The sequence below is a fragment of the Camelus bactrianus genome, chromosome 36, assembly GCF_048773025.1.
Source record: "Camelus bactrianus isolate YW-2024 breed Bactrian camel chromosome 36, ASM4877302v1, whole genome shotgun sequence".
Taxonomy (NCBI): domain Eukaryota; kingdom Metazoa; phylum Chordata; class Mammalia; order Artiodactyla; family Camelidae; genus Camelus; species Camelus bactrianus.
The window spans coordinates 13144737-13171207 of record NC_133574.1 but is presented as its reverse complement, the minus strand read 5'-3'; the positions used below and the strand labels follow the sequence as shown (position 1 = coordinate 13171207).

Genomic DNA, 26471 nt, shown 5'->3' with positions numbered 1-26471 from the left:
CAAAATAATGACATTTTACGTACTAAGAAAGAGACAAGTGCTTTGTAAGAAAACAATCTGGGTAGCAGATTCTTGTATAGAATATGCAGCCCAATATTGTCCTTAAAGAAGTAAATCAACCTGAGAGCTGAGTGAAGAGAAGGAAATAGCCATGCCCAAGAATTCAAATTCATGTTTTTCTGATAGACTATCATCAGATTTAAGTACTGAGATGGGTAAAAGTCACAGTCTTCAGTACACCAGAGTCCATTGCAACTGAAATTCAGTGAATAAAAGGAGAGAAAGATATTAGAAGATGCTGGGTGGTGGCCCTGATGCTGAAGATCAAGAAGGTGTTTTTTGGAAATATAATTATCAGGAATTGGTGATTTTTTGTATGTGAGGACTAAGGAATACAGAAGTATCAAGGATGGCCCCTAAAATCTGAGCTTAAGCAGCAAAATAGGGGACATAGTTTATGGAAGGAGTGAGATGAGTTTGCAAAATGTGTTAGAGACACCCTTTCTGGCACTAAAGCAGAGATGTCAGGTGGAAAGCTGAGTATAGGTCAAACTTCAGAGGAGGTGATCAGATTGAAGTTAGAGGTATAATGAGAGATATCTTGGGCTGCAATTATAAGTCATAAAAACAGGTTCCCCAAACAGTGTCTAGAGAAGATACTTCCAGTATAGATTCAATAGTAAGGTTTGAGTAGAGGAATAAAATCTGGGAGCATGCACTAGGAAATGGAGATACAGAAAAAATAGAACAAAGCTTTGACTTCTAGGCGATTAAGGTCAAGCTGAAGAGATATACAAGTATCTGAATAGTTATATGATAAAGGTATGTACTAGCTACTAATGGAGCACAATGGAGGAAACATTTAATTCTACTGAGGGTAATTCAGAGGAGTTACAGAAGGATAATATGGAGCAATTCTGAAAAATCTTCAAAATAAATAACAAGCTAATAGGACACAGGGAAGAACATTCTGAGCAAAGGATTTGAGATTAAAAAATTCAAAGCATTTGAACAATTGTAAATAGTTCAGCTTAATTACACGGTTATAGCTTGTTTCACAATTCAAGATTTAGGTTAACCTTCACTGATGTACCTTTCCACCTGCATTTTACATTCCTGTAGTAATTAACAAATCATATTGCTTTTGCCCTCTCATTGTCTCCATTAATATTTTCTCTCCTGGCTTGTCTTTAATCTGCACACTAAAAAGAGGAGCGTAATTCCTTTTTATAAGCAAATGCTCATGCAGTTCTATGCAAAGAGCAGATGGCCTACAAATGTATCATTTTCTAAACAACTGTATTCTTGTCCCTTTGTCCTTGGTGGAGATGGAGGTAAAACTTTTAATTAGTGTGAAAACCAAAATAACTGTATCCAGAATATTACAACATATCATTCTATCCTATCTGTGATGCCCTGATGTAAATAAAACAATTCAGTGATCTGAAATTAACCTGTAATTAAAGTGTTGAGAATCAATCAGTACAATTTAAGTTTCATTAAATTCAAACACACTCAAAATTGAATCAATTTATTAAGCTTACTTATTTCCCAGCCCCCAACAGACACAATAATACCAACATGTAACAAGTTCACATATAAACAGCTTCACTATTCCACTTACAGAAATGAGACTACAACTTCCCAACTAGAATAAGGTACACTCTAAATGCAAATTAAAAGCAAGACAAGACACTCTAAATTGGAGATCTGCTTGCTGTTGGTGAGAATGCCTTGAAGTATTGTTTTTGATCTATATGCAAAAGTATAGGGACACACACTTGTCAAAAGAGAATACAAAGTTCAATGTAACTGATCCATATTGTGTAGATTTTCCCTTCATTCAGTGCAAATTTAAAATGTATAAATTATTTTGATCAGAATTCAGCAATAAAATCTTAACTCAAAAACAGAAACAACAGAAGTGTCTTGTTCACACAATGCCTGTGTGTCTTTGAAAAAAGAAAACTACCTGGAAGCAATCGTCTCTGTACCTCTCTGCCAATTTTGATTAACAGATTCCCTCTTCTTGACTTGGAGCAACTCTCTTAGAATCATAAATTGTGAAAATGAATTGCACATTAAAGGTTCTGGCACCCGAGGACCTTGAGTTTTCCAAATTATGTTTTTCAAGACATTTAACTAAATGCAACTATTGTGTAAGGAGACGGTAGTTGTCAATATGAACACTTCAATAGAGTAGAAGTAGTCATGTTGAATTTTTTGCATTCAATTATTCATTCTATTTTATGTGATAACACATAATCTATGAATTATTTGTTAACTATCACAATTAAATTTGTCAGTTTTTTTTTTTTGGTAAAACCACTACCAAAAACAGCAATGACTAAACATGCTTTTATAAGGATCAATCAACCAATGCAGTTTAACACATGATCCATTAGAACCTCTCTTTTCAAAGCCTGGAGTTCTTTGACAGGTGGAAAAAATGTACATACTGTATACATTACAGAAGAGATCTTACAAAATTCTATCAATAAATATCCACAAAACTATTGCATGTCACTGCTAAAATTCAGTTTCACTATTCTGTTGAAAAAATTCCATTGGTTACATATCTCATTTAAGTGTTGGAAAGAATACTCCATGACTTCTAAGAAATGATGGACAATCTGAATTAAATAGCTAACTAACTTAAAATCAAAACTATAAGTTACATATTTGTTAAAAGTAATATATATGTGTGCTTATCACACTAATATAATGTAGAATAAGATGGCTATAATTGTGGAAGACTAGATCTACAGAGGTAGTAAAATGGTCCTGCTAGCTAGTAAATCTGATTATTAAAATCAGGAAGGAATAAGAAGAAAGTAGGGAAGAGAGGGAGAGAGGAAGATGAGAGGGAGTGAAAGAGAGAAAGGAGGGAAGGAAGGAAGGAAGGATTTGTAGTCAAACTGTTACATATCAGGCCCTAAAATAAATTCTTTCCTTAATTCCATGAATTCACTTATTATACAATATTAACAAATTACTTAAAGAATGAATCAAAACCATATAAGATATTATTTCTCATGTAATGGAAAAAATAATACGATGAAGCAAATTAAGTCTAATAGTGTTAAAATATTCAAAGCCTTTCTAATGATAAAAACTTTAAATATAAAGTATTCTACTTCAAAAATGCTTTCAGAGATGTTATCAATGGTGAGAGGATGTATATATCATATATAGTTTTCTGTTTATGAATTTGATTATATTATAGCAATGGAACAGTGTAATATTAAATTTAAAAAATGCATATCAATTGAAGATATAAATTAACCTCAAATTTGGGTTGTAAATAATTTTATATTTAGCTTTCAGTTTTCTTTATGTTTTTATATAATTTTAGGAAAATAATTATCATACATAAATGTACAGATCTGAGTCTTTATCTAATATGTCTCAATCTCAAGAGTTCTAAAACCCCTCAATTTCCTTCTTTCCTTTCTTCTTTTCTCCCTTCTTTCCTATTCCTTTATTGGTAATTTGGGGTATAAAAGTTAATTGTTGGCAATATTTTATCAGAACTTATAATGTGAATGAAGGATGAAAAATATATACATATATACACACACACATATAGTGATGATCCAACTTGGAATAAATATTTCCATATTTCTATGAAAAATTGTGAATGAATTTAACGATAGTATGTTATTCCTTAACATTTTTCATAATATACAGTATATGTACTTACAACTTTATACTGTGAACTTAATTGTTTAATATCTACCTTCATGCATGGAAGAGTTTTATGTTATTATAAAGCATACTTTAATAATGTGATAAAGGAGAATGACATGGTGTTAAGAAATTATGTTAATGTAATGGGCTTTATGAATTCACAAATTAGCTGAGCACTGAGAGTGATTGGAATTAGATAGGCAAATCTCTTCAGGGGAGTAGGGCATTGATGTGTAAAAGATTATTTCTGAGAGTGAGAATAGCATGTGTATGGCCCTGTAGCATGAGGGAACATAGTAAGTACGAGGATTGTAAGACATATATCTATGGTAATGATCATGAAGGTGAACAAGGAGTGATTTGAGGCAACTAACAAGGGTAAGGCCAAATATATAACAGTCAGCATATTACAGCAGGCTGTCCGGCGAGCCGGCCCTCCGCCCGCGCTGCGGGGTGGGCTAGCGCCCCGCGGGGGTCTCGGGCTCCCAGCCCACTGCCCCGCCTCCCCGCCACCCGCTAGGCTTCGTCCGGGGACGCCCCTCGCCGAGAGAGACCCTCAATCACAAGTCACACCGCCCTCCCCACCCTCCTCGCCGTGCCACGCAACCCCGCCCCCGAACCGCCCTCCCGATCTCCCTGCAGTACCCCTCGCCCCTCGCCGGGAAGAAGTGACTCCAGCAGCCGTGGCGGCTCTTTGGGCCCAAGGGGCGGGCGCGGCAGCCATTGGCGGAGGCCGCTGCCTCCGGCTGTCAATCCCGCGGCCCGGCCCCGCCCCACCGGCGGAGCGCGGCAGGACGCAGGGCCGCGGGGGCTGTCGGGACGGCTCCAAGATGGCCGCGCGCTTGGGGTCCGCACCTGCTGGCGGCCTCGAGCCCCGTTAACTGCCACCGCTGCTGACCGCAGCCGCCGCCGCCGCCGTCGCCTCAGCCGGTACCGCCGCCGCCTCAGCCCCTTCAGCCGGTACCGCCGCCGCCTCAGCCCCCTCAGCCGGTATCGCAGCCACCGCCGCCTCAGCCGGTACCGACGCGGCCTCAGCCTCCTCATCCGGCACCGCAGCCGCCGCCGCCGCCGCCGCCTCAGCCGGCACCGCAGCCTCAACTGCCGCCGCCGCCGCCGCCTTAGCCCCCTCAGCCGGCACCGCAGCCGCCGCCGCCTCAGCCGGCACCGCAGCCTCAATCACCGCCGACGCCGCCGCCTTAGCCCCTCAGCCGGCACCGCAGCCGCCGCCGCCTCAGCCGGCACCGCAGCCTCAACTGCCGCCGCCGCCGCCGCCTTAGCCCCCTCAGCCGGCACCGCAGCCGCCGCCGCCTCAGCCGGCACCGCAGCCTCAACTGCCGCCGCCGCCGCCGCCTCAGCCCCCTCAGCCGGTACCGCCGCCGCCGCCGCCTCAGCCCCCTCAGCCGGCACCGCAGCCTCAACCGCCACCGCCGCCCGTCCACCGTGGGTCAGGAGCCGCTGCACAGACGGTGAGTCCCTGCGGGTCCCTCCCCAGCCCTGCGCGGGTCTCCGTCCCTCCCTCGGCCTCCCCCGAAGGCCCCGAGGCGGTCCGGGCCCCAGGCCTCTGCTTTCCCGGCTGCGAAACTCGGGAAGGAACGGGGCTGTGTTGTGATCCGAGGCCGCGCGTCCCGTTCGGCTTCCTCTGGGCCACTCCCCACCCCTCTCCTTCTCCGGGCCAGGTGTAACATTTTGTCTTCCCTTTTCAACTGAGGGTTTAAAACAGTGTTTCAGATAACTGTCAAAATGCTATGCATGCAAAACCCTAGGTTAACTTAAGGGAAGGAGTAGGAGAGAAGAGGGGAAGGAGCGAAGTTCACTGGTCACTTCTGTGGGGGTGGGTTAGATGGTCACAGTGGTGAACGCTTAACTGCTACATGGCCCCATGCGCTTACCAGCATAGTCGTTACTGTTACTAACCACGGACAGCACTGGTGTTAAGGAGGCATGACCACGGACCGTGTGCTCATTGAGCTTAATTTTACACAAACTAAGATTTCCACAGAATCAAGACAGGCAGTAAATGCCAGCTGCAGAGGACAGCTTGTGCAGGGTTGGGGAACAGCATGGCATGATCAGAACTTTAGTTTGACTGGCTTGAAATGTAGAGGGAAAGGGAAACTTCACACTGATGAATCAGAGAGGAGATAGCTGTTTTTATTAAACTAAAATGGTTAAATGAGCCTTGTTGGTTAATGATTTGCCTTAGCAATGTGAATTTGGATTCTGCAAGTATTTTATAAGTTCTGTAAGAAGCTTGTTTTAAAATTTCAAAACTCTTAAGATATTAGAAGTTCAGTTTTATTTTATAAGAATTTTTTAAAAAGTGTTTATTTAACTCAATTAGAACTGAGTTCCTTTAACATAGATTTTATTATCTCATGTATTAATACCCTCTAGAGGTACACAATGAAAAATGTGATTTATAAACAGGCACATACAGACACAAGGAAAACAGAGTATTTAGCTTCAGTAACAGTTTAAGAGAAAAGTCAGAAACAAATTTTCCCTGGTCAAAATATCAAAAAAAGCACCTGGGGCTTATATCCTTTAATTGATTTGAGCTCTAAATGGACAAATACACAATTTTTTTTTTAAATTGCTAAGAACAAGATTCTTTTTCACGTTGAATAATGATTTTGAAGTTTAAATAAATACCAACAATAGAGTTATGAGGGAGGAAAAATATAAAATACTGATTTTTTTTTTTAATCTCACCGTAAGGTGCATTCTTAAACACATAGGAGAGAACTGTCATGATTTGCGCAACTCGCTTGCAAATAGTTCAACAGTATTAACGATTGAATTTAGATGGTGGGCATATGGGAATTTATCATCCTATTAAACAGTTTTTTGTACTTCTGAGACTTAGAATAAAACATTGGAAGGAACCTGTTAGACATAATGCTCTATGTGAAGTAATTTGTTCCCTTTGTGAAATTCTAGGAAGGTTAAAATGCATGTTCATAACATCAAGAAAATCACAAGCATTTACGATGTAATCAGAACTACCTGAGGATCTGTGAAACTTGGTGAGTTGGTGGATTTTTTAAAATGTCTTAAAACATTTTGTTTTTACAAAGATTACAGGAGTAAGAGAAGATAAATTTTAATCAACTCTTAATATTTTTTTCCTGGTTGATGTGATATAATTAAATGTGGAGAAAAAAGGTAAATTCTAAAAGGAGGCACTACCTTGATGGTTTTCTATGGAGGAAACTCAAGCAGGAGGAAGTTTAATTTAAAAACATGAATTACTGCTCTTTATAATACATTCTAAGTTGTCATTCTTTTGAATGCCTTCCTTTCCAAACAGGTGTGTTATTCTGGGAGATCATCAGGACTTCTGGGTATTTGGAGGTACTGACCTAACCAGTGGAACTGCTGATTTATAAGAAGTTGTCCAGAATTTTGGAAAACTGATTAGTAGAGGTAAATAATGTTTCCTTGGCAAGTGATGACAGAAAGTGACTTGAGTGAATTTTCCTTTGTTTTTAGGCAGATGTACCTAACCATGTATGTTAACAATGATTACAGGCTGGAGACCGAGAAGAACTACCATTTTTGCCAGCTGGGATGCAGAAAAAATTGGACTTCTGGGTTCCACAAATGGGCTGAGGTAACTAAGACAGAAAACGTATCTTCTTGGTCAACATGTATCTCAGGGTAATCACAGATGTGTTCCATTACCTGATATTGTTTTAATTTGGATAAATACTCAAGAAAATTTAAGAAATAGAGTTTGCTTTTGCTTTTACATCAGTTTGGTAAAACAGAACAACCTCTTAATTACTAAGTACAAATCAAGTTTTTCATTATTTTTAAAATATTTTAGTTTCTATTTGTATTTGTTTTGTGATAAGTAAGTAAAATCTGTAAGCTCAGAAAATAGTCAAACCTAGGAAGCTGCTTCTGACAAGTGAATTAGCTTATTGAAAATCTGATATAGATCCTTGGCATTAATTTTCAAGTCTTTACAGTTTCCTTGGATTTCTTCTATCTAGGAAAACAACATGCTCTTTTAAGATGACTATACTCTGATTATAGTCTCTCCTTTATGGATTCCGTACTAAATTGTAACCATAGGTATATTTTACCATTTACAAAAGTGCCTGAATGGGAAGTATAATACAATGATTTTGTAAATTGAATTACTCTAAAATTTCAAGGATTTATTTTTAATTCAATTTTGATTAATTTTCATTTGTCACTGGCTCTTAATGCTTTATTTTAAAGTGTCTTTCATAGGCCCCCTTCTTTCATCTTCTTCCCTTAGGCTCTCTGTCCAGTAACTCTAAGTTCTTACATGTTCATGGTAGGCTTGTGTGTTTTTTTTAAAGGCAGGTGCACCAAAAAGCACTTTCCTGTGACTATCCTCTGTTTTGTTCATCATTTATGAGTCCAAATTTTATAGAATTGATTTGAAGAATGTCATATCTTTCTTATCATTGTGTCTGGTTTTTAAAATGCTTTCCTTCTGACTCATTTCTGCATACTTTAAAATAATAATATGAATCAAATAAGTATGGGAATAAAATCACAGTTACTTGTATCACATTTGATTCCATGTATATTGCAAAGTCTTATTATTATTTTGGTGTTATGAACATGCATTTCATAATACACTTATTTAGATGAATCAGATCTTATTCATTAAGGTCATTTACTTTTAGAAATATGTAATTTCTTGTGAATACATGTATATAGAAATACATGTGTCTTTTTATAATTTAAGCAGCTTAGAATACAGATAAAATAAATCCAAGATACAAGATAATATGCCTTACATTAATTTAAATTCATGTGAGTTAAAAGACAATTTGAATATTGTTTCCCATTTTCTACTAGCTTCTTGATCATATTCAGCAGCACATTTACCTTTACATATATTTAAGGAATCTTTTTTATTTCTACTGTAGCTCTGTCATAATGGAAACTCTGCAGCAGAATCAGCTGTCATCTATCCCGTGTGGCCAAGTGCAGAGGTGAGAATTCTCATTTGTGGGATGACCACACACAGCTTTAAATGTTTTTACTGTAACTGCTCTTATAAGGTAGCAAGCTAGAGAGAGAGAGAGAGAGAAACAGAGAGAAGAAAAGAGTTCTCTCTGCATATTCCCATGTGTGTGATGGCATTAGTCTTCTTCTGCTGTATTTTTCTAGAATGTGTGTGCGTGTGTGCATGTATGTGTGAGAGAGAAATGTCTTGTCTTTGTCCTAATAGCCACTCTTCTCTCCCTCTAGTTTTTTCTCTATCCTCCCCTCCTTTCTTTTTCTTTTTCATCAATATCTTCTCTTTCAGAAAATTCTTGATAAATAAAATTTCCAACTTCCTCACTTTTAATATGGTAAAGTTACTTGGATCCCCAACGTCAAGGCATCTCATACTTTAATGTCTGTAAGGATTGCCAGGGACACCTTTTAAAAGTACAGATTTCCAGGCCTTACTTTGAGCAGTTCTCTTCCAGTAGATCCAGGGTGAGGCTGAGCATCTCTGAGCCTTCCCCCTTCATATTATGGTGCAGGGGATCAGGGGCAGCTTTCCTCTGGGTCTCCGTGCTGTTGCTATGAAAAGTGGCTACAGCATCACTAATATTTTTCTTTCTTGTTTTAATTGCATTAATATTATCAAGCAGTTAATAGCATTTTCTTAAAATTATGGTCAAAGGCATAGGCATTTGATTTATAATGGTATCTGCAAACCACTCTTTTACTGAATTAATTTGTTTTGCTTGTATTTCCACAATTGTAAATGCCGTGAGTTAAGTGACTGCTTTGCTTCAACTACAGGAGAATGTGAAAACACTCCAGGAGAGAGAGGTTGCATATATCAATGCAGACTCATACACAGAAGGTAAATTTTATTTCAGATTGTCATTAAATAGTATACCAGTATTTAAGTCTGTCAACTCCAACTCATAAACTAGGATTATCCTCTTTCTATGAGATGCCTCAATAATACCTCCATTTCTCCATTTTACCAGAGAGAACATTATTATGATTCAAATGAATCAATATGATTCATAATTAAGCTATTGATCCTAATTTCTTTAGTATATTTACCATTGGCCTATCTTGGATTACTACTTAAAACTTTAGTACTTTTGACATTCTTCCTGTGGAGCTATTTTTAAAAGTTGGGCTAAAGTATTTCATACAGAAATAGTTCCTGTATGTATTGGAACAACTCTGAAATAAGCACCCACTACAGACTTCCTTTTGACCCTGACATGTGGCATGTGCATCTGTAGGCTTTCATCGTGTTATGGTTATTTCTAGGTAAGTGTCAAAGGACACATGTTAGTTACTGACACGCTCTAGTCTAACGTCTTGATATTGAATTGAATGAATGAATAAAAACGTGAACATTATGGCCTTACCACTTCCTTTGCCAAAGACCCCTAGGTACTGCTGCCATAATGAGCAATGGCCCTTACTGTTACTGCAGGAGCTGCAGCCTTAGCAGCAGAGTCTGCCTCTGCAGTCTCCTATCCTGAGTGTGTGCTGCAGCCTCTCTGGCTCTTGAAGAGTTATTTCCACCTTGTGTTTTAGTTTTAGCCAGACTGTCTGTCTGTCTATTTATCTACCTACCTATCTATCTATTCTAAAATTTTATTTATTTGTTTTTACTGAAGTACATTTGATTTGTAATATTAGTTTCAGGTGTACAGCGAAGTTACACAGTTATATACATATACATATACATATACATATACATATACATATACATATACATATACATATACATATACATATACATATACATTGTTTTTAGATTCTTTTCCATTATAGGTTATTAAAATATACTGAATATAATTCCCTGTGCTATACAGTAGGTCCTTGTTGTTTATCTGTTTCATATATAATAGTGTATATCTGTTAGTCCTGAACTCCTAACATCTCTCTTCCCTTCCCCCTTTCCCCTTGGGTAACCATAGTTTCTTTTCTATGTCGTGAATGTATTTCTGGTTTGTAAATAAGTTCATTTGTATCATTTTTTTGTTTGTTTACATTCCACGTATAAGTGATATAATTTGATATTTGCCTTTCTCTGTCTGACATACTTCACTGAATATAATAATCTGTAGGGTCCACCCTATTTTTAATTCTCCAGGAATGATGACTTCAATTTGAAATCTGTTATATCTTGTTTATAATTAGAAAATAATGTTAGAATTAAATACAGGTTTGAAGTCCATTTGGAGGTATTAAAATACTCTCTATTTTATTTTGCAGGCAATTATACTCTCAGAGTTGACTGTACACCCCTTCTTTTCCAGTTGGTATATAAACTGACAAAAGAGGTATGTAAGTAGATCTGTCATAATGTTTTTTGATGAGTGGATAAATCAATAACTTTTGTTTTCTAAATTACTAATATTTAAACTGGTGACAGACATAGCTGATTTGTATAAATAACAAATCAGAATGAGCTTTAATACACTACTTATGTGACATAACTATGAGAACAGTAGTGCTAGTCTCTGTTCTAATAATAGTTCCTAATAATTGTATACATTTGTTAAAATGTGCAGGGTCTATTGTTTCATGGGGCAGAGTCTCTTTGATATAACAGAAAGAATACTGAGCTGGGATGGGGAAGCCTTGGCTGTGAAGATTGCCTTGGCTATTCATTCATTCATTCATTCATTCATTCAGCAAGTATTTATTGTGTGGTTACTATGTATCAGGTCCTATGAAATGAATTCTAGCAGCTACAGTGATAAAAGCACAAGGTTTCTGAATCCAAATACTTTATAATCTAGAGAGGTCACAGACCTGTAAATGAGGACTCATACTTCACTTGAATATTGGATACTATATACAGTGGAGGACAGTTGTGGAAGAGAGAAGTTAAAACCCTGGGGTAGCTGGTGAGGTTGGAAAGCACTAGAAGGTGTTCACAGAAGGATTAGTGGTTAGGCTGTAAAATGGAAGGATGTGAAAGTGGGGAGAAGGTTTCTCCTCAGAGGACACAGGACCTAATAAAGACATGGATGTGTGAAAGAACATTTCCCGACCTCTGGGTAATGCAATATAACCTAAATGTAAGGTGTTGGTGAAAAAGCTGGCAAGAAACGGGGCCTGACACATAGGCCTAAGTGTTCATAAATCTGGTGATGGAGAAATTAAAGAATCTTTAACAAGGTTGTATATTATCATTTTTATTCATTAGAAAAATTACTCTGTATCAGTGCATTGAATAGGTTAAGCTGTAGTAAGTCTAAAAGCAAAATGGAAATAATTCCACATAATCATTTAGCGCACAGGAATTTATAAATACTAGTTATTGATGTAAAAAGTACACTGAAAATGCTAATGCACTCTGAATCTCTAAAAATTATGTGATCTACTCATTGAGTATATGTGTGCTTCATTTAAATAACCCCCCATTATAGAATTTAACTGTAAAAATATTTCTTTCAAGTAGGTATCACTTAGATGACAGTGGGAAGTAGATGTCACATCTCTGTGGTCCTGTTTCCCAATCGCCCTTCATCTTGCCCTGTCCTTTTCACTGTTAGTGTCTTTAACATCTCATCCTCCCAAGTGAGCATCCTCCCATGCCCATCACAACTCCCACCATACTGGGAAGCTTAGGTCCTTGATCCTTTTATTGAAATGTCCCATAAAAACATCTTATCTAAAAGCACGCTGTAAAGACAGCCCTTGTTGGGGAATCCTTCTCAGGAGATACATTTACACTCTGTCCTACAGAGGAGGCTCCTGCCTTTATAGGAGGGGTAGTAAGAATTTTAGGGCCAAGAAGGAGAAGCTTAGGTCTATCCCCTTTGTACATTTATTTAATAAGTATTAAATGTGTAAATGGTTACCATAGTGACAGGATAACTCAAACATAGATTCTGCTATTAGTGTGTTACCTGTGTAGCCAGGAGAGACTATGATCAGGAATTTTCAAATCCAAGATAGAGATTAAAATCACCAAAGTGAATACAGATAAAAGTGTGGGAAGCAAAAAATAAATATCTTAGTTTATTATTTTACATGTTGGAATTAAACAGCCTGCTTAAAGGGAAATTGCAAGTTTTTTTCCCATTTTAAAGCCTCTTTTATGTTAATTTGAATTTAATTTTCATGCCACTTTATATACAATATATTTGTCTTTCAGAGTTTTTGTTTTAGGTAGTTTTTTAACAGTGTAACTGGGAAATTAAAATGTATCTTTAGAAGTTACATTATCAGGATGAACTAATTAATTGTCCAGAAGAGAAGAGTGAGATTTTATAATCTTGTTTGATTTGTTAGTGGAAGAATCAGACATCATTCATCTGGAGAAATGCTATTGGTTGCTGAGGGCTCAATCCTGAACTGGATGACTTGATTTAGAGACATTTGGCCCATTGGCTTCACCACCAATTTGTCCATCTCTGAGTGAAGGTGGGAATCCTATTTTCTACAAATGTTCTTTGCTAAAAACGTGAGCCTTGTTCCACCTTTGGAGCCTTGTGTAAGTCGGTTTACCTTTCTGCACCTGAATATTCTCATATATAAAATCGGTTTGACCAAGAAAATCATTATGAAACTGTGCTCCAGTGCGGTGCCTGAGCATCTGGTGCAAGGTCAGGGTGGTGGACACTGAATAGGCAAAGCTCTAGCTTCCACACATGACCCCACCTCTTCCTCAGCTGAGTAATGTCTATTGTATTTCTTTTATATAGAAGAAGGTTCCACTGCTGTATCCTTCCCCCACCCTTAAAAAATTAAGGAACCACTGGACTAGACCATCTCTAAGGTCCCCACTTAGCTCTAAACTTTTCACTACTATATATATATATATAATTAAATGAGGTTTACAAGGAGTAGTTGTGGGTGATAATCACAAAAACTGTATTTGAAATCTGAAAGCTTGGGTTCTGCTTCTGATTCAGACCTTTTTAAAAAAAATTTCTTACTTTCAGCAAGTCATTTAACTACTTCTTAGCTTCAATTTTCTGCTCTTTGAGGGCACAGAATTAGATTCTTGAAATAGTCTGTATTCTTCAGGTTTCTAGTGTGTTTTAGAAATACTTGTTAGGGGAGCTAGAACAGACAGGGCTTCCACTTCAGCAGTGCTGTTATGTTTTTACCTTTTTAGAATTAGAGATTGAGAAATCATTTCATTTGAAAACAAAATGATTCCATTTATTTTTTATGAAAAGTTTAAAATCCACAGGATTAGATTATAAATTGCCCTTTATTTCTGAAATTTAATATATTTATGTATACAGATTAAGTGGTACAATGAAGACTGCAGTACAGAATTTCTTTCTCTTATAATATAGTGTGTTAGTTTTCTTTGCTTCATGAAGGAGCTGTATGAAGCTTGTTAATAACAACATAGTATATCTTTTATAGAGTTCAACTTTTCTTCTTCTTTTTTCCTTTTTCTTCTTAGTCTTTCCAAATTAGGATAATTGTGGTCTCTGACTTTTTTCCAGTTACATTTTTAAAATATACTTTTATTTTTTACATTCTACAATCACTTTAGACTTTTGGAATTAATATAAGATAGAGACAGGTAGGCAGACAAAACCAAACACTAAATGATAGTATTTTCTTCTAGGAAGTTAAATTTTGGTTATAATTATGCCAGGGGGGAAAAAAAAACTTCCTAAGGCAGTGGAAACTACTGATAACTTTTAAAAACTAAGTCAGTTTGTGCGAGTCATGCCTCCTTTCATAAGCATGTCATTATTAACAGGAAGTTTGTTGGCTGTGATTTATTCTGTGTTCCTATTTTACAGGTTTATTTAACGCTTTTGGTGAAAATCATGACAGCCACATAGATTTTAAGGAGATATCCTGTGGGTTATCAGCTTGTTGCAGAGGACCTCTGGCTGAAAGACAGAAATGTAAGTGTGTTAAACATCAAAAAATTTGGAAGCTATACAGAGAAAAAAATTAGCATCCATTCATGTAAAAAATCATCTGATTAAAGCTTGAATTTTCATCCCTTTGGCAAATAGCAATCTCTTGCTGAGGTTTTACTGAGGTCAGTGTAAAGGTTCAATCATCTGTTCTTCTTTACTGTGGAGTAATTTAAGATCTTTGTTATTAATAATGGTTGATTTTCCAGATGAATGTACAATTCATGGTAAATGAACTACATCATTCATGATGTGTTTGAAAATGTTAAGCATATAGAAAATATTTTCTGATAGTCTATATAGAAAATTTGTCTTGCTTAACTTGAATTCCAACTTATTTTCTAGCACTGTGTATATTGATATTTTATTAGCAAAATTAAATTTATGATAAAACAATTTTATTAAATACTAAATTTATCTTTTAAACCTAGCTAAAATATTATAGCGTAATTTATAAGCATATTACATTAATAAATCTTAACCATATTTGGTTAGGAAAATGCAGCAGTTTACATTTAATTGGAACCTAATTCTTATATATTCACTAGGGTCATTATCTCTGCATATTTCTAAAATACAGCTTCACAAATACTGCGTATTTTGGGTATGATACTTATTAGTTCAATATTCTTTAGTAATGTTGTACTGTGATGTACTCAGTTAATTTCATAGCATAATTAATACATAATTATTACACACAAGGGTGTGTGAAGTAGATAATTATTTAATCTTAAAAATTTAGATTTCTTTTATCTTCCCTGATAGTATACCATTACTCTAACCTGGCTTTGTGATAGATTATTTGTTCACATTAAAGTTCTGGTATTAAAGAGGCTGAAGTCTTTGTTTCTCAATTGAGGTTAATTATTGTCTTAAATTTTTTTTTTAATTTATTTTTTGCCAGTGGACTAGTGGAAGTTAACCAACTAGACTAACTAGCAATTTTGCTGATATTGATGTTAATTAGCAAAGTGCTGATATTTCGGATATTTAGCTTGTTGTATATAAACTTCATTGAAGATTTGAGATTGTTCTTAGGCAAAAATATTGGGTGCACATTAATTACACTGGAGAGGCAAAATCTTTATACAGTCATCTCTCATTATCTGCTGAGGATTGGTTCTGAGACCCTCTCAGGTACCAAATCCATGGATGCTCAAGTCCTTATGTAAAATGGCATAGTATTTGCATATAACCTATGCACATCCTCCTGTATACTTTCAATCATTTCTAGGTTACTTGTAATACATAATACAATGTAATTATTTGTAAATACAATGTAAATGATATGTAAATAGTTGTCAGTGAATAGCAAATTCAAGTTTTGCTTTTGAGAACTTTCTGGGAAAATTTATATATATATATATATATAATTTTTGATCTATTGTTTATACCTGTGAATGCAGAAACAATGGATACAGGGGGCTGACTGTACCAGCTTTTTGTTGATTCTTAATGTAGATGGAATATTTTGAACATTTTAAGAATCAACTCTGAAGTGATCAGTTTTAAATATTAGAAATTAATTTAAAAGCTTGAATTACCTTCTCAAAATCTGTGAGATATTGTATAGTAACTTGGCCCTTCTTTTTCAGTTTACAAGAAATTTAACTTTAGATTTAGGTGAAGGATAGAGTTCTCTAAGCTGGCTAATGATATAAGGAGAGAGACTTGTGAAGTGTACAGGAATTCCTACAAGTTCAAAGGACTTTAATGACACAATCTCCTCCAAATAAGAACTTAATCCAGAATGTAATTGTTTGAGGAACTAAGTAATTTTACTAGGGCAGCTTGTAATAAAATGTATTATACTTCAGAATATGAAAGTAATTTCCCTCCATAAGAGTTTCTTTCCTTTAATTTGCTTCAAGGTATTTGATGTTGATGGTGATGGAGTTCTCTCTAGGGTTGAACTGAGAGACACGTGGTTGCACATTTAGAGGCCTGGAAGGACAACTGCACCGATCATACCCTGGTAAAGTCTGATTGTATACATCTTCTTGAATGTAAACTTCCAACAGGAACATAGAGTGAAGAATTTTTTAAAACAGGTTGAGAAAAAGATTTCTTACTACTTCTAGGTTCTATATTATGCTACTCAAAATATTCATAGCCAAAGATGCAAAATTGGGAAGAGAATTTGCCTTAGAAAATTTAATAAGCTGAATGTATTATATTAAAAAAATGAAACCACTGGAAAATTGTCATAAATTTTTAAGGCAAACAAACAATCTATTTCTGTAATTAAAAAAAGAAAAAAAAAGTTGACCGAAAATACTTTATACTTCAGCTACTGGCTAATAAAAATGATACCTTCTCTATCCTAACTACTGATTTGGGTTTCTGGTTTTAAAGGAATTACATGTGGATGTATCCAACATTGTAGAAGACACATAGAATGCACATGACACCACAAAGGTGAGTCTAGCAGAGACTAATTTATTCTTTTCTAAAAATACATTATATTCTGAATTGGTATACATACCTTACGTATACATACTTGAATCTCTTCTACATCATCCCTGCTAAATGCTTATTTGGACCTGTCGTTACAATACCTCCGAGTTGTCCCTAAGGAAAGCCCATTCCACCTTTAAACAACTCCATTAAGTGTTATTTACATAAAAACATTATATTTTATAAGCTAGGCATTTTATAAAAATTAAGTAGAGACAGCCCTTGACATCTGTAGTTTATAATCTTTACTTCTCCCATTTTAATACATTATGGTAAGACAAAGCTTATATTGAGCAAAAGAAGCCACAGAATAAAAGAACACATTGTACAATTCAATTTATATGAAGTTCTAGAACAGAGACAACTCATGTTAATAATTGTTACAATAGTGATTTTGGAGATGGGTCATTTAACTGGGAAGGACCATAGGATATCTGGGATGATGGAAATTATTTTTTGTCTCAATCTGGGTGGTGTATATAGTTTTAAAAATTTTTTTTTCAATAATATTGGTGAGGGTCTGTTCTAAGTTTTTTAATAGCAGCCAGAATAAGTGTATAATAGCAGAAACAAGCATGTACTTTACAAAGAATAAAGCCTTGAATTTTTTTAGTTTCACAACATTTATTAAAGATATTATAATAGGTTTGCCTTAATGTCTATGTATCCCTGTGAAACTGAAGATAATCCATATATGTGAGACACATATGAGTTAATTTGACCCTTTCTATTCAAATGTTGACATGTACCAAGTAGCAGATGGTAGGATGTAGACCATAGTGGTCTTCTACAGGCTTAGAAAAATAAGTAACTTTTTTTTTCAATCACAAATCCAGAAGAAATCATCATAGTCTTATTAACTGACACTCAATAGAAATAAATAATAGAAATGAATTTTTCAGGGCTTGATCTTTGTTTGGCAACTCAGATAACAGTCTTCATTTACTTTTCTGCCCAAAACTAAGGTAGCCATTTCTATTTGGTATATATGAAAACAGAAACATAGGAAAGTTTGTGTTAGGAAATACCTTATGTAGAGATACAATTTCCATTGCCTTTTTTCTGGGTGTTTGATAAGTATGGAGGTTATCATCGCTGTCTATTTTTATGTAAGACCGTGTTTCTTCTTATGGCTGTACTTTTGAACATTAAAAAAAAAAGATCATTTAGCTGCTCCATCTCCGTGTAACCATAATAATGAAATGGTAAAAATTTAGAATAGAATTTGGACCTTTCAACCAAACCTATTACCCATATTCACTGGTGACTAGACTGTGACAATATTACCCATTATTTTGTACCATTACATTGGTATTAATATACTTTTATGGAAGTTGCATCATGAAAGCCAATAATTACCATCATAGTGCTTTAAAATCTTTTCTTATAATACATGGTATTATATATTGAATGAATACATGAATATCATTAATAATAAATATTAAATATCATTAAATAATAAATCATTAGATAATAAAAATATAATTAAGTAATAAAAGCTAAGAACATTATTATTCATCTAGGATTGTTAAGGTGATTGTTCAAAACATGAAGTAAGAAGCATTTGGTTATATTTTTGCCTGCCAAGAAATATTGTCTACTGTATATAAATGTAATTTTTGGTACACTTTGACACCAAAAAAAAAAATACTGCTTTATTCAACTTGTGAAAGTAATGTTAAATTTTATTTTGAGGAAATGTTAATATAGATACTCATTTATTATATATATTTAGTTTTTTTAAATCTCTTAAGAAGTCTAATAATATTGCCAGATGTTTTAAAGAAGATCTTAGAAAATTGTTAGGGTCAAAGGGCATAATCCAGAGAGTTTGGAAAGATGCTTTCAAAGTTAGTAAATAGTCCTTTTTCTCTAACCAGAACCTTTTGTGGGTTCTGTTAGTAAACTTCACCTTGAACCAGAAGATACTGTGAGTTATTTCCCAGGTCTTACTGGAGGAAGAAGATTTTTGGTGATAAATTGCCCACGTTGTGACTGACTACTTCAGAGTTTGGTTACTTTTGAACTTATTCTTGCTGGCCTACTTTCAGATGAACACATAGCATCTACGTTAAATCATTAGTTTTCTTTCAGACAAATGACCGTTGCAAGTTTAATAAAACAGATTTTATTCAAATAATATAAGAACATGAAGATTTAAGATATTCTTAAATATTGTTTCTCTTTCAGAATGGCCATCTTAACTCTAGAGAAATATCATATCTGGAGTGTGAAAAATGTTCTTGCCAATGAGTTTTTGAATCTACTTTTCCAGGTATGTTTAAGGTAAATGACAGAGACCGAGGGCAGTGGTACCAGTAGTTCTACATCTTTTCCATTATGTAGTAGTTAGACAACTAGACTACAAAACCATATATTGTCAAAAGAACTGCATTAACCTGTACACCACCTGCAGATGGTAAGTTAGAGCGTGAGTGCTTCTCAGAGTCACAATGTGCATGATAGGAAAGTAGAGTATAGCTGATAATGTTTATCTTAATAACTCATGATAGAGCAGATTGTAGACACATAGAAAAGAATTTAAAATGTAAAAGCCATTATAATTTGCTATTTTTCTTTACCTTTTTTTTTTTTTAAGACCCTTCTTAACAAGTAAGGCAGTGTGGACAGAGACATAGATCATAAGTCGGCAGCTGTAAATTTTTCACAAAGTATACAATCTTTCCAGTTAGGAGGTTATTTTAGATGCAAATCTGTTTCTTAATTTTCTTTTATTCTTTCTTTCTTTCTTTTTTTTTTTTAATTTAATTCTTTAGAAGGTCCAAAAAAGATTGAAGGAGAAAGGAGGAAAAAAAGCTGCCAGGGGTGAACATGAAATCATAAAACTTGCCAGATTTTAACTATTTTCCAGTTAAAGTAGTTCTCTTTGCTCCAATTTAAAGAAACAACTTATAGTTTCCCATTTTTCATAGTTCTTCATAAATATATATTGATTTAATAGTATTTTACAGGGTGTGAGTAGGGACAGACTGGAAGTTCAAGATTTGTAAATACTGACAGGTATCTATAGAATAGATAAACAAGTTTATACTGTATAGCACAGGGAAATATATTCAAAATTTTGTAGTAGCTCATGGGGAAAAAATATGAAAACAAATATACGTATATTCGTAAAGTACTGAAAAATTGTGCTGTACACCAGAAATTGACACAACATTTTAAACGGACTATAACTCAGTAAAAAAATAAAAATAAGATAAAACTGTTAGAACACTATAAAAAAAGTAGTATTTCAGATTTTTCTTATTTTATTCTCCTTTTCTTATAAAAGCACCCCTATGAAGATCAGTAAGACTTGATATCTTTATATCTATCATGATTCTCCATTGTAAATACAGAGTAACCTGCCTGTGACACAGCTATGTTAGAATAAATGAAAATTGAACTCTTCCTGACAGCTAATAATTAATGTATATTTAAAGCATATGAAATCTGATAAGTCTATGATACCCATTTAAATCAATCAGTTGCTCCACTGTCAGTTATCAGCCAGGATCTAAGTTGATGTCTTTATAAAATATAAATACATATAAAAATAATATAAACCTACTATAAACAGAAATGACTTGCTTAGTAATATGAAAATTGAGCAGCTATTTTTATCTCATTTAAAATGATGTCCTCAGTTACTTTAAGTTATCATTAATTATATAAACATTTTGACCACTTAAGTTTGTGTCTGAGTCACCTTGCAGCTCTTACATAGCAAAGCATTTTGAACTTTTATATTGCCTTTCCTATTTTCTCATGTTTATCAGGGACTTGCATAGGCACTATTTTTTCTAGGACTCTATAAACAGATGTATGCCTGAGATTTTCTTTTGTGTCTGTGTTTCTAGCATTATATTACTGACAGATTTTTTTGTTGGTTATCAATCTAATTTTTTTTCTTGGTATATATAGTCCTTTCAGCCCTTTCAAATATATATATATGTAGTCAGTTTACAATGTGTCAATTTCTGGTGTACAGCACAATGCTTCAGTCATACATGAACATACATATATTACTTTTCATACTCTTTTTCACCATAAGTTACTACAAAACAGTATTGGATATAGTTCCTTGTGCTATACAGTATGAACTTGTTTATAAATTGGGAGTTTGAGATTTGCAGGTACTAAATATTAACATTACATTTTATGATGCTTACTTTATCCCATATTCAGACATGCTTTTAAAACTTAATTTTCACTTAATATATAAGTAATCAGACTTACTCTAAATTGTTTTATTTTCTGTCTGTTTCTAAAATAGAATTAGCTAGTAAATTCAGTGATAAAAGCTTGAATTATACTTTTATTTTATTTGCCAAGATCCCACTCCTGGCTGACCATTTTGGGTATTTAAGTATAAAGTAAGTAAATGTCAGTAGAATTAGGAAACCATTCCTGTGGTAATATTATTTTCAGTCCTTTCAAATAAACTCAGTGCCCAATATTTTGCAGAGGAAGCATTCTAAACATGATCAGGATCTTCTATCTTGTATGTTTGTCAGAAAGCGTCAAATGTTAAACAGTTTGATAAACAGAATAGTGCACCACACTGACCCCTACCTATATCCATGCTCTAATCCTGAAATCTGTGAATATGTTATTTTACATGGCAAAGGGGATTTTGCAGATGTATCAGGTTAAGGACTCTGAGACAGGGAGATTAGCCTGGATTATCTACATGGGCCTAGTCTAACAATAGGAGTCCTTAAAAATTGAAAATCTTTCCCAGCTGTGGTCAGAAAGATATGACTTTGGAAGAAGGATTAGAAAGCTGTAAAGCTGTTAGCTTTGAAGATAGATGAAGGGCCATGGGTAAAGAAATGTGGGTGAACTCTAGAAGCTGGAAAAGACAAGGAAATATATTCTTCCTTTGACCTACAGAAGGGCATACAGCCCTGCTGACATCTTGATTTTTAGCCAAATGATACCTGTTCCTGACTTGACCTACAGAACCATAAAATAGTAAGTTTGTGTTGCTTTAAGCTACAAAATTTGTGATAATTTGTTACAGCAGTGATAAAAATAAATATAGGGGAGGTAATCCAACTTTATGGATTGGAGGGCTCAGCATTTTAAAGATGTCAGTTCCCCTTCAACTGATTCAAAGATTTATATGTGCACATCAAAATCCCCAACAGTTAATTGTTGTTACTGTTTTTTTGTAGAACTTGACAAGCTGATACTAAATACATAGAGAAGCGTGAAGGGCCAACAATAGCCAAGATGATATTAAAGAACAATGTTAAAGGACTTATAAAACAATATTAAGTCTATGTGATAACTACCTAAAGTTAGACATATAGACCAATGGAACAGCATTGAATTAAACCCTGTACCATACATGAACAGTAACTTTAGATAGATTATAAATCTAATATATTTGAAACATAAAGCAAAGCATCTGGGGGAGGGTAAAGCTTAGGTGGAATGTGTGCTTAGCATGCATAAGGTCTTGGGTTCAACTCCCAGTACCTCCATTAAAATAAATAACCTAATCCCCCACCAAAATAAAGCATCTAGAAAATAGTGTAGGAGATATTTTAATGACTTTGAAGTGGCAAAAAGTTCTTAAACCAGACAAAGCATGAAACATAAGAGTTTTAAGTTGGACTTCAGTAAAATTAAGAATTATTTTTATCAAGAGATACCATTAAGAAAGTGAAAAGCTAAGCCACACGGTGGGAAAATATATTTGCTATACCTATATCCAACAAAAGACTTGTATCTAGGGCATATAAAGAACAAAAACCAGTGGAGAAAAAGGCAGAACCTCAATATTAAAATATGCAAAATAACTGAACAGGTGCTTCACACACACACAAAAAAATCCACATAAGCTATGAAAAGGGGCTGACCTCTTTAGTAATAATGGAAATACGTACTAAAACCACACTTGGAACACCATTAGACATCCACTAGGATAGTTAGTTGTTAAGTGATATGAAGCATTGGTGAGGGCAACAAGCAATGGGGACTCTTACACATGGCCAGTGGGAATATAAATTCTTACAAATACTTTGGAAATAGGCTTTTTGAATGAAAGTTATATATGTGTGTGTGTGTGTGTATATATGTACACACACACACATACACATACACACACACCCACACCCTATTACCAAGGGTAAGCCATGTGTGTACCCTTCTACATCTGAGCACCAAAGGACATCCAGAAAATTCTCATAATCACTATTTGTTATACCCCCAAATAGAAAATGACCCAAACACTTGTCAACAATAAATACATAACCATAATTGGTGGCACATGCATACAAGTTGTATACTTTAAAGCAATAAAAAATATACTAGTTTACAGAAAACACTAGTGGATGAATCTTACATAATGTTGAGTGGAAAGTACGGGACCAAAAATTTCAAAAGCAAAAAAACCAATCCATGGTGGCTGAATTTAGGATGGTGAGTCCATCAAAGGGGTGCCGTAGTAACTGGGAAGAAACCCAAAGTGGAACAGCAATGTCCTGTTTCTTGACTGGATGAAGGTTACATAGATGTGTTTACTTTGTGAAAAATCACTGAGCTGTATACTTAAGATGTGTTCACATTTAAGCATGTATACTATATTTGCATTTTTTAAAAAAAAGTTTGCTTGCAAAAAAAGATATCCAAAGCCCAAGTATTTATCAGTAGGAGAATGGATAAAACAAATGATAGTATATTCAAACAATGGAATAATACTCAACAATAAAAAAGAACCAACTACTGATACAAGGATGAACCTCAAAAGACTAATTTATACATTTCATTGTCAGGTAAATTTTAACTCAGAAGGTAAACAAAACTGTAAACAGGCATGTGCCCTGGGGGGAGGGGTGCTGTAGCCTTTGTCTCCTCAGACCTGTGCCATTACTGGCACATCTCGCAAGAAGAGAGGCAGGGCTCAGCCACAGCTACCATCTCCTCCTGTGCATAGTGCCTGGGTGGGGGCGGGGCTGAGGCCTGAATCTGCACGTGGGGGCTCCACAACCTCCTAGGCAGGACTGAGACTTGTTTATAGCCCGAGGCAGAGAGGATCTTTCTACCCTGACACCTCAGAGAACTTGTGCTGCCAAGAGAAACAAGGAGCTCAGATTTGGCACAGAGCATAGGTGGGGCTGTTCCGCAGTCTTCCCCGAGCCCACCTACAGACCGCCTACCCGAGGCAGAGCAGGCAGCTGCACAGAGCAGCAGAGTGACCAGCACGAGGAGAGAGCAGGTGGGCAGCCACCCACCTTCTTAGCAGGAACACAGCACCTGACCACGGTGCTGGGACGGGGTGTGATCTGCCCACCTGCCTCCCCCTGATCACAGCATCTGACTGTGGCATCAGGAGGGGGAGTGACCTGCCCGCCCACCTGGTAAGAGCTCAGCTCCTGACCTAGTGTTAGGAGGGGACACAATCTGCTAGCTAACAGCCACTGAGAGCAGCACAGATGAGGGCGCCAACAGAAGGCCTATGAAACAGCAAGCTGAGTTCGCGAAGCAGGGTGAAGATACAAAGACCTCTTGATCAAATCATTAAGGGCACACCATCTCCAGGTTAAGTAGGTAACTGATACTCCTTAAGCCACGGTGCCAGAGAGATAGGAGCAATGTGAAGAAGCAGAGAAACCACTCCCAATTAAAAGATCAAGAGAAATCCCCTGAAAGCATGATCAAGGAAAAAGACATTGATGGCCTACTAGATCAAGGTTTCAAAAAAAAAGTGATCAAAGTACTGAAGGAACTAAAAAAAATAGTGTTTAGGTATATAAAATATGTCAAAAATGAAATAGAAACTATAAAGAAGAACCAAGTAGAATTAGTAAACTCATTGTCTGAGATGAGAGCTGACCTAAAGGCTGTGCAAAGCAGACTAGAAAATACAGAAGAACAAATATGTGATCTAGAAGACAGGACAACAGGAAGCACCCAATCAGAACAGCTGAGAGAAAAACAAATAAAAAACAATGAAAACAATATACGGGACCTATGGGGTAATATAAAGTGTGCCAATCTATGCATAATAGGAGTTCCAGAAGGGGAAAAAGAACAAAGGGGATTGAAAAGGTTTGGGAAGGACTCATGACTGAAAACTTCCCAGACCTATAGAAGGAATCATATCCAAGCACAGGAGGCTCAGAGGGTCCCAAACAGGAAGAACCCAAACATACCCACACCAAGGCATATCCTAATCAAGATAGCCAGAGTCAAGGATAAAGAAATGATCCTAAAGGAAGTGAGAGAAAAACAAAGAGTGAGTTACAAGGGAACCCCCATAAGGTTTTCAGCTGATTTCTCTACACTATTTACAACAGCTAAGACATGGAAGCAGCCTAAAATGTCCATCAACAGATGACTGGATAAAGATGTGGGGTATTTATATGATGGGATAGTATTAGCCACAAAAAAAGACAACATAACGCCATTTGCAGAGACATGGATGCTCCTGGAGAATATTATTCTAGGTGGAGCAGAACATAAGAAAGAGGAATACCATATGAGATCACTCATGTGTGGAATCTTAAATATATGCAAGATCTTGTGGTAACTCACAGCAAAAAAATAAAGTGACAATGAATGTATGTACGTTCATGTATAACTGAAAAATTGTGCTCTACACTGGAATTTGTCATAACATTGTAAAATGACTATTACTCAATAAAAAATGTTTAAAAATAAGTAAAATAAAATATAACCTTTAAAATACTGTATAATGAGAGGTGTGATGTTCTAGTATCTGTTCTAAGAAGTACGTTAGACACACATAAGAATAACCAATGGTCAGAAAGATCACATGTTACCAGCTACCACCCCATGCAAATTAATGGCATTTAGGAGATATTCATATATGTGTGTACATATGTAAAATATGTATTAGTATATATGTAAATCAAATAAAATATTATAATCTAATGTAAAATCATATCAGCAAAAGCACTGTGCTGACATAAGTATCTTGGTGTAAATAGATTACAATTTTTTATTGAGTTGTCATAATGGGAATATTGTGAACCAAGTGGAAGTTGTAAAAAAAAAAGTCATCCAAAAAAAAAAAAAATCCTGACTACATGAAAAGATGCACAGTTACTATAAAGGCTCTCCCCTTATTTACTATCAGTGTGAGAAAGTCTCTTGGAATAAGTTAGGAGAATTAAAAACTCTTAACAAGACACAAAAATGCACTCTCTGTTAAAGAAAATAAACCAAAAGAAAAAAACAAATGAATGGACAATTAAGATCCTACAGATAAAAATACCAATTTTTATGGGAAATATAGCCTTAAAATAAAAAAAGATTATATTCTAATTTCACCTTTTGAATAAAGATATAAAAAATTTAGCTGAATACCTTCGTATTTTGCACTTACGAAGAAAAAATATATTTGCAAATTATCCTGCCTTTTGAGTATTCTAAAGTTTTAGGTTTGAATATATTTCATCTTAAATGGTCTTAAGCACTATGCAGTGG

At 35.5% G+C, this 26471-nt stretch overlaps 1 protein-coding gene across 1 annotated transcript; it reads left to right on the top strand.

Annotated features, from left to right (window-relative positions):
* Positions 1-521: 521 nt before the first annotated feature.
* LOC141576106 (uncharacterized) lies at positions 522-25717 on the top strand. The gene is made up of 13 exons (XM_074358584.1): positions 522-577; positions 4333-5156; positions 6631-6716; positions 7001-7116; positions 7222-7303; positions 8604-8669; positions 9475-9538; positions 10921-10988; positions 12952-13083; positions 14430-14537; positions 16424-16527; positions 16908-16970; positions 19200-25717. The coding sequence occupies exons 1-3, from the start codon at positions 522-524 to the stop codon at positions 6684-6686; spliced, it is 936 nt and encodes a 311-aa protein (XP_074214685.1). The 3' UTR covers positions 6687-6716; positions 7001-7116; positions 7222-7303; positions 8604-8669; positions 9475-9538; positions 10921-10988; positions 12952-13083; positions 14430-14537; positions 16424-16527; positions 16908-16970; positions 19200-25717.
* The last annotated feature ends 754 nt before the right edge of the window (positions 25718-26471 follow it).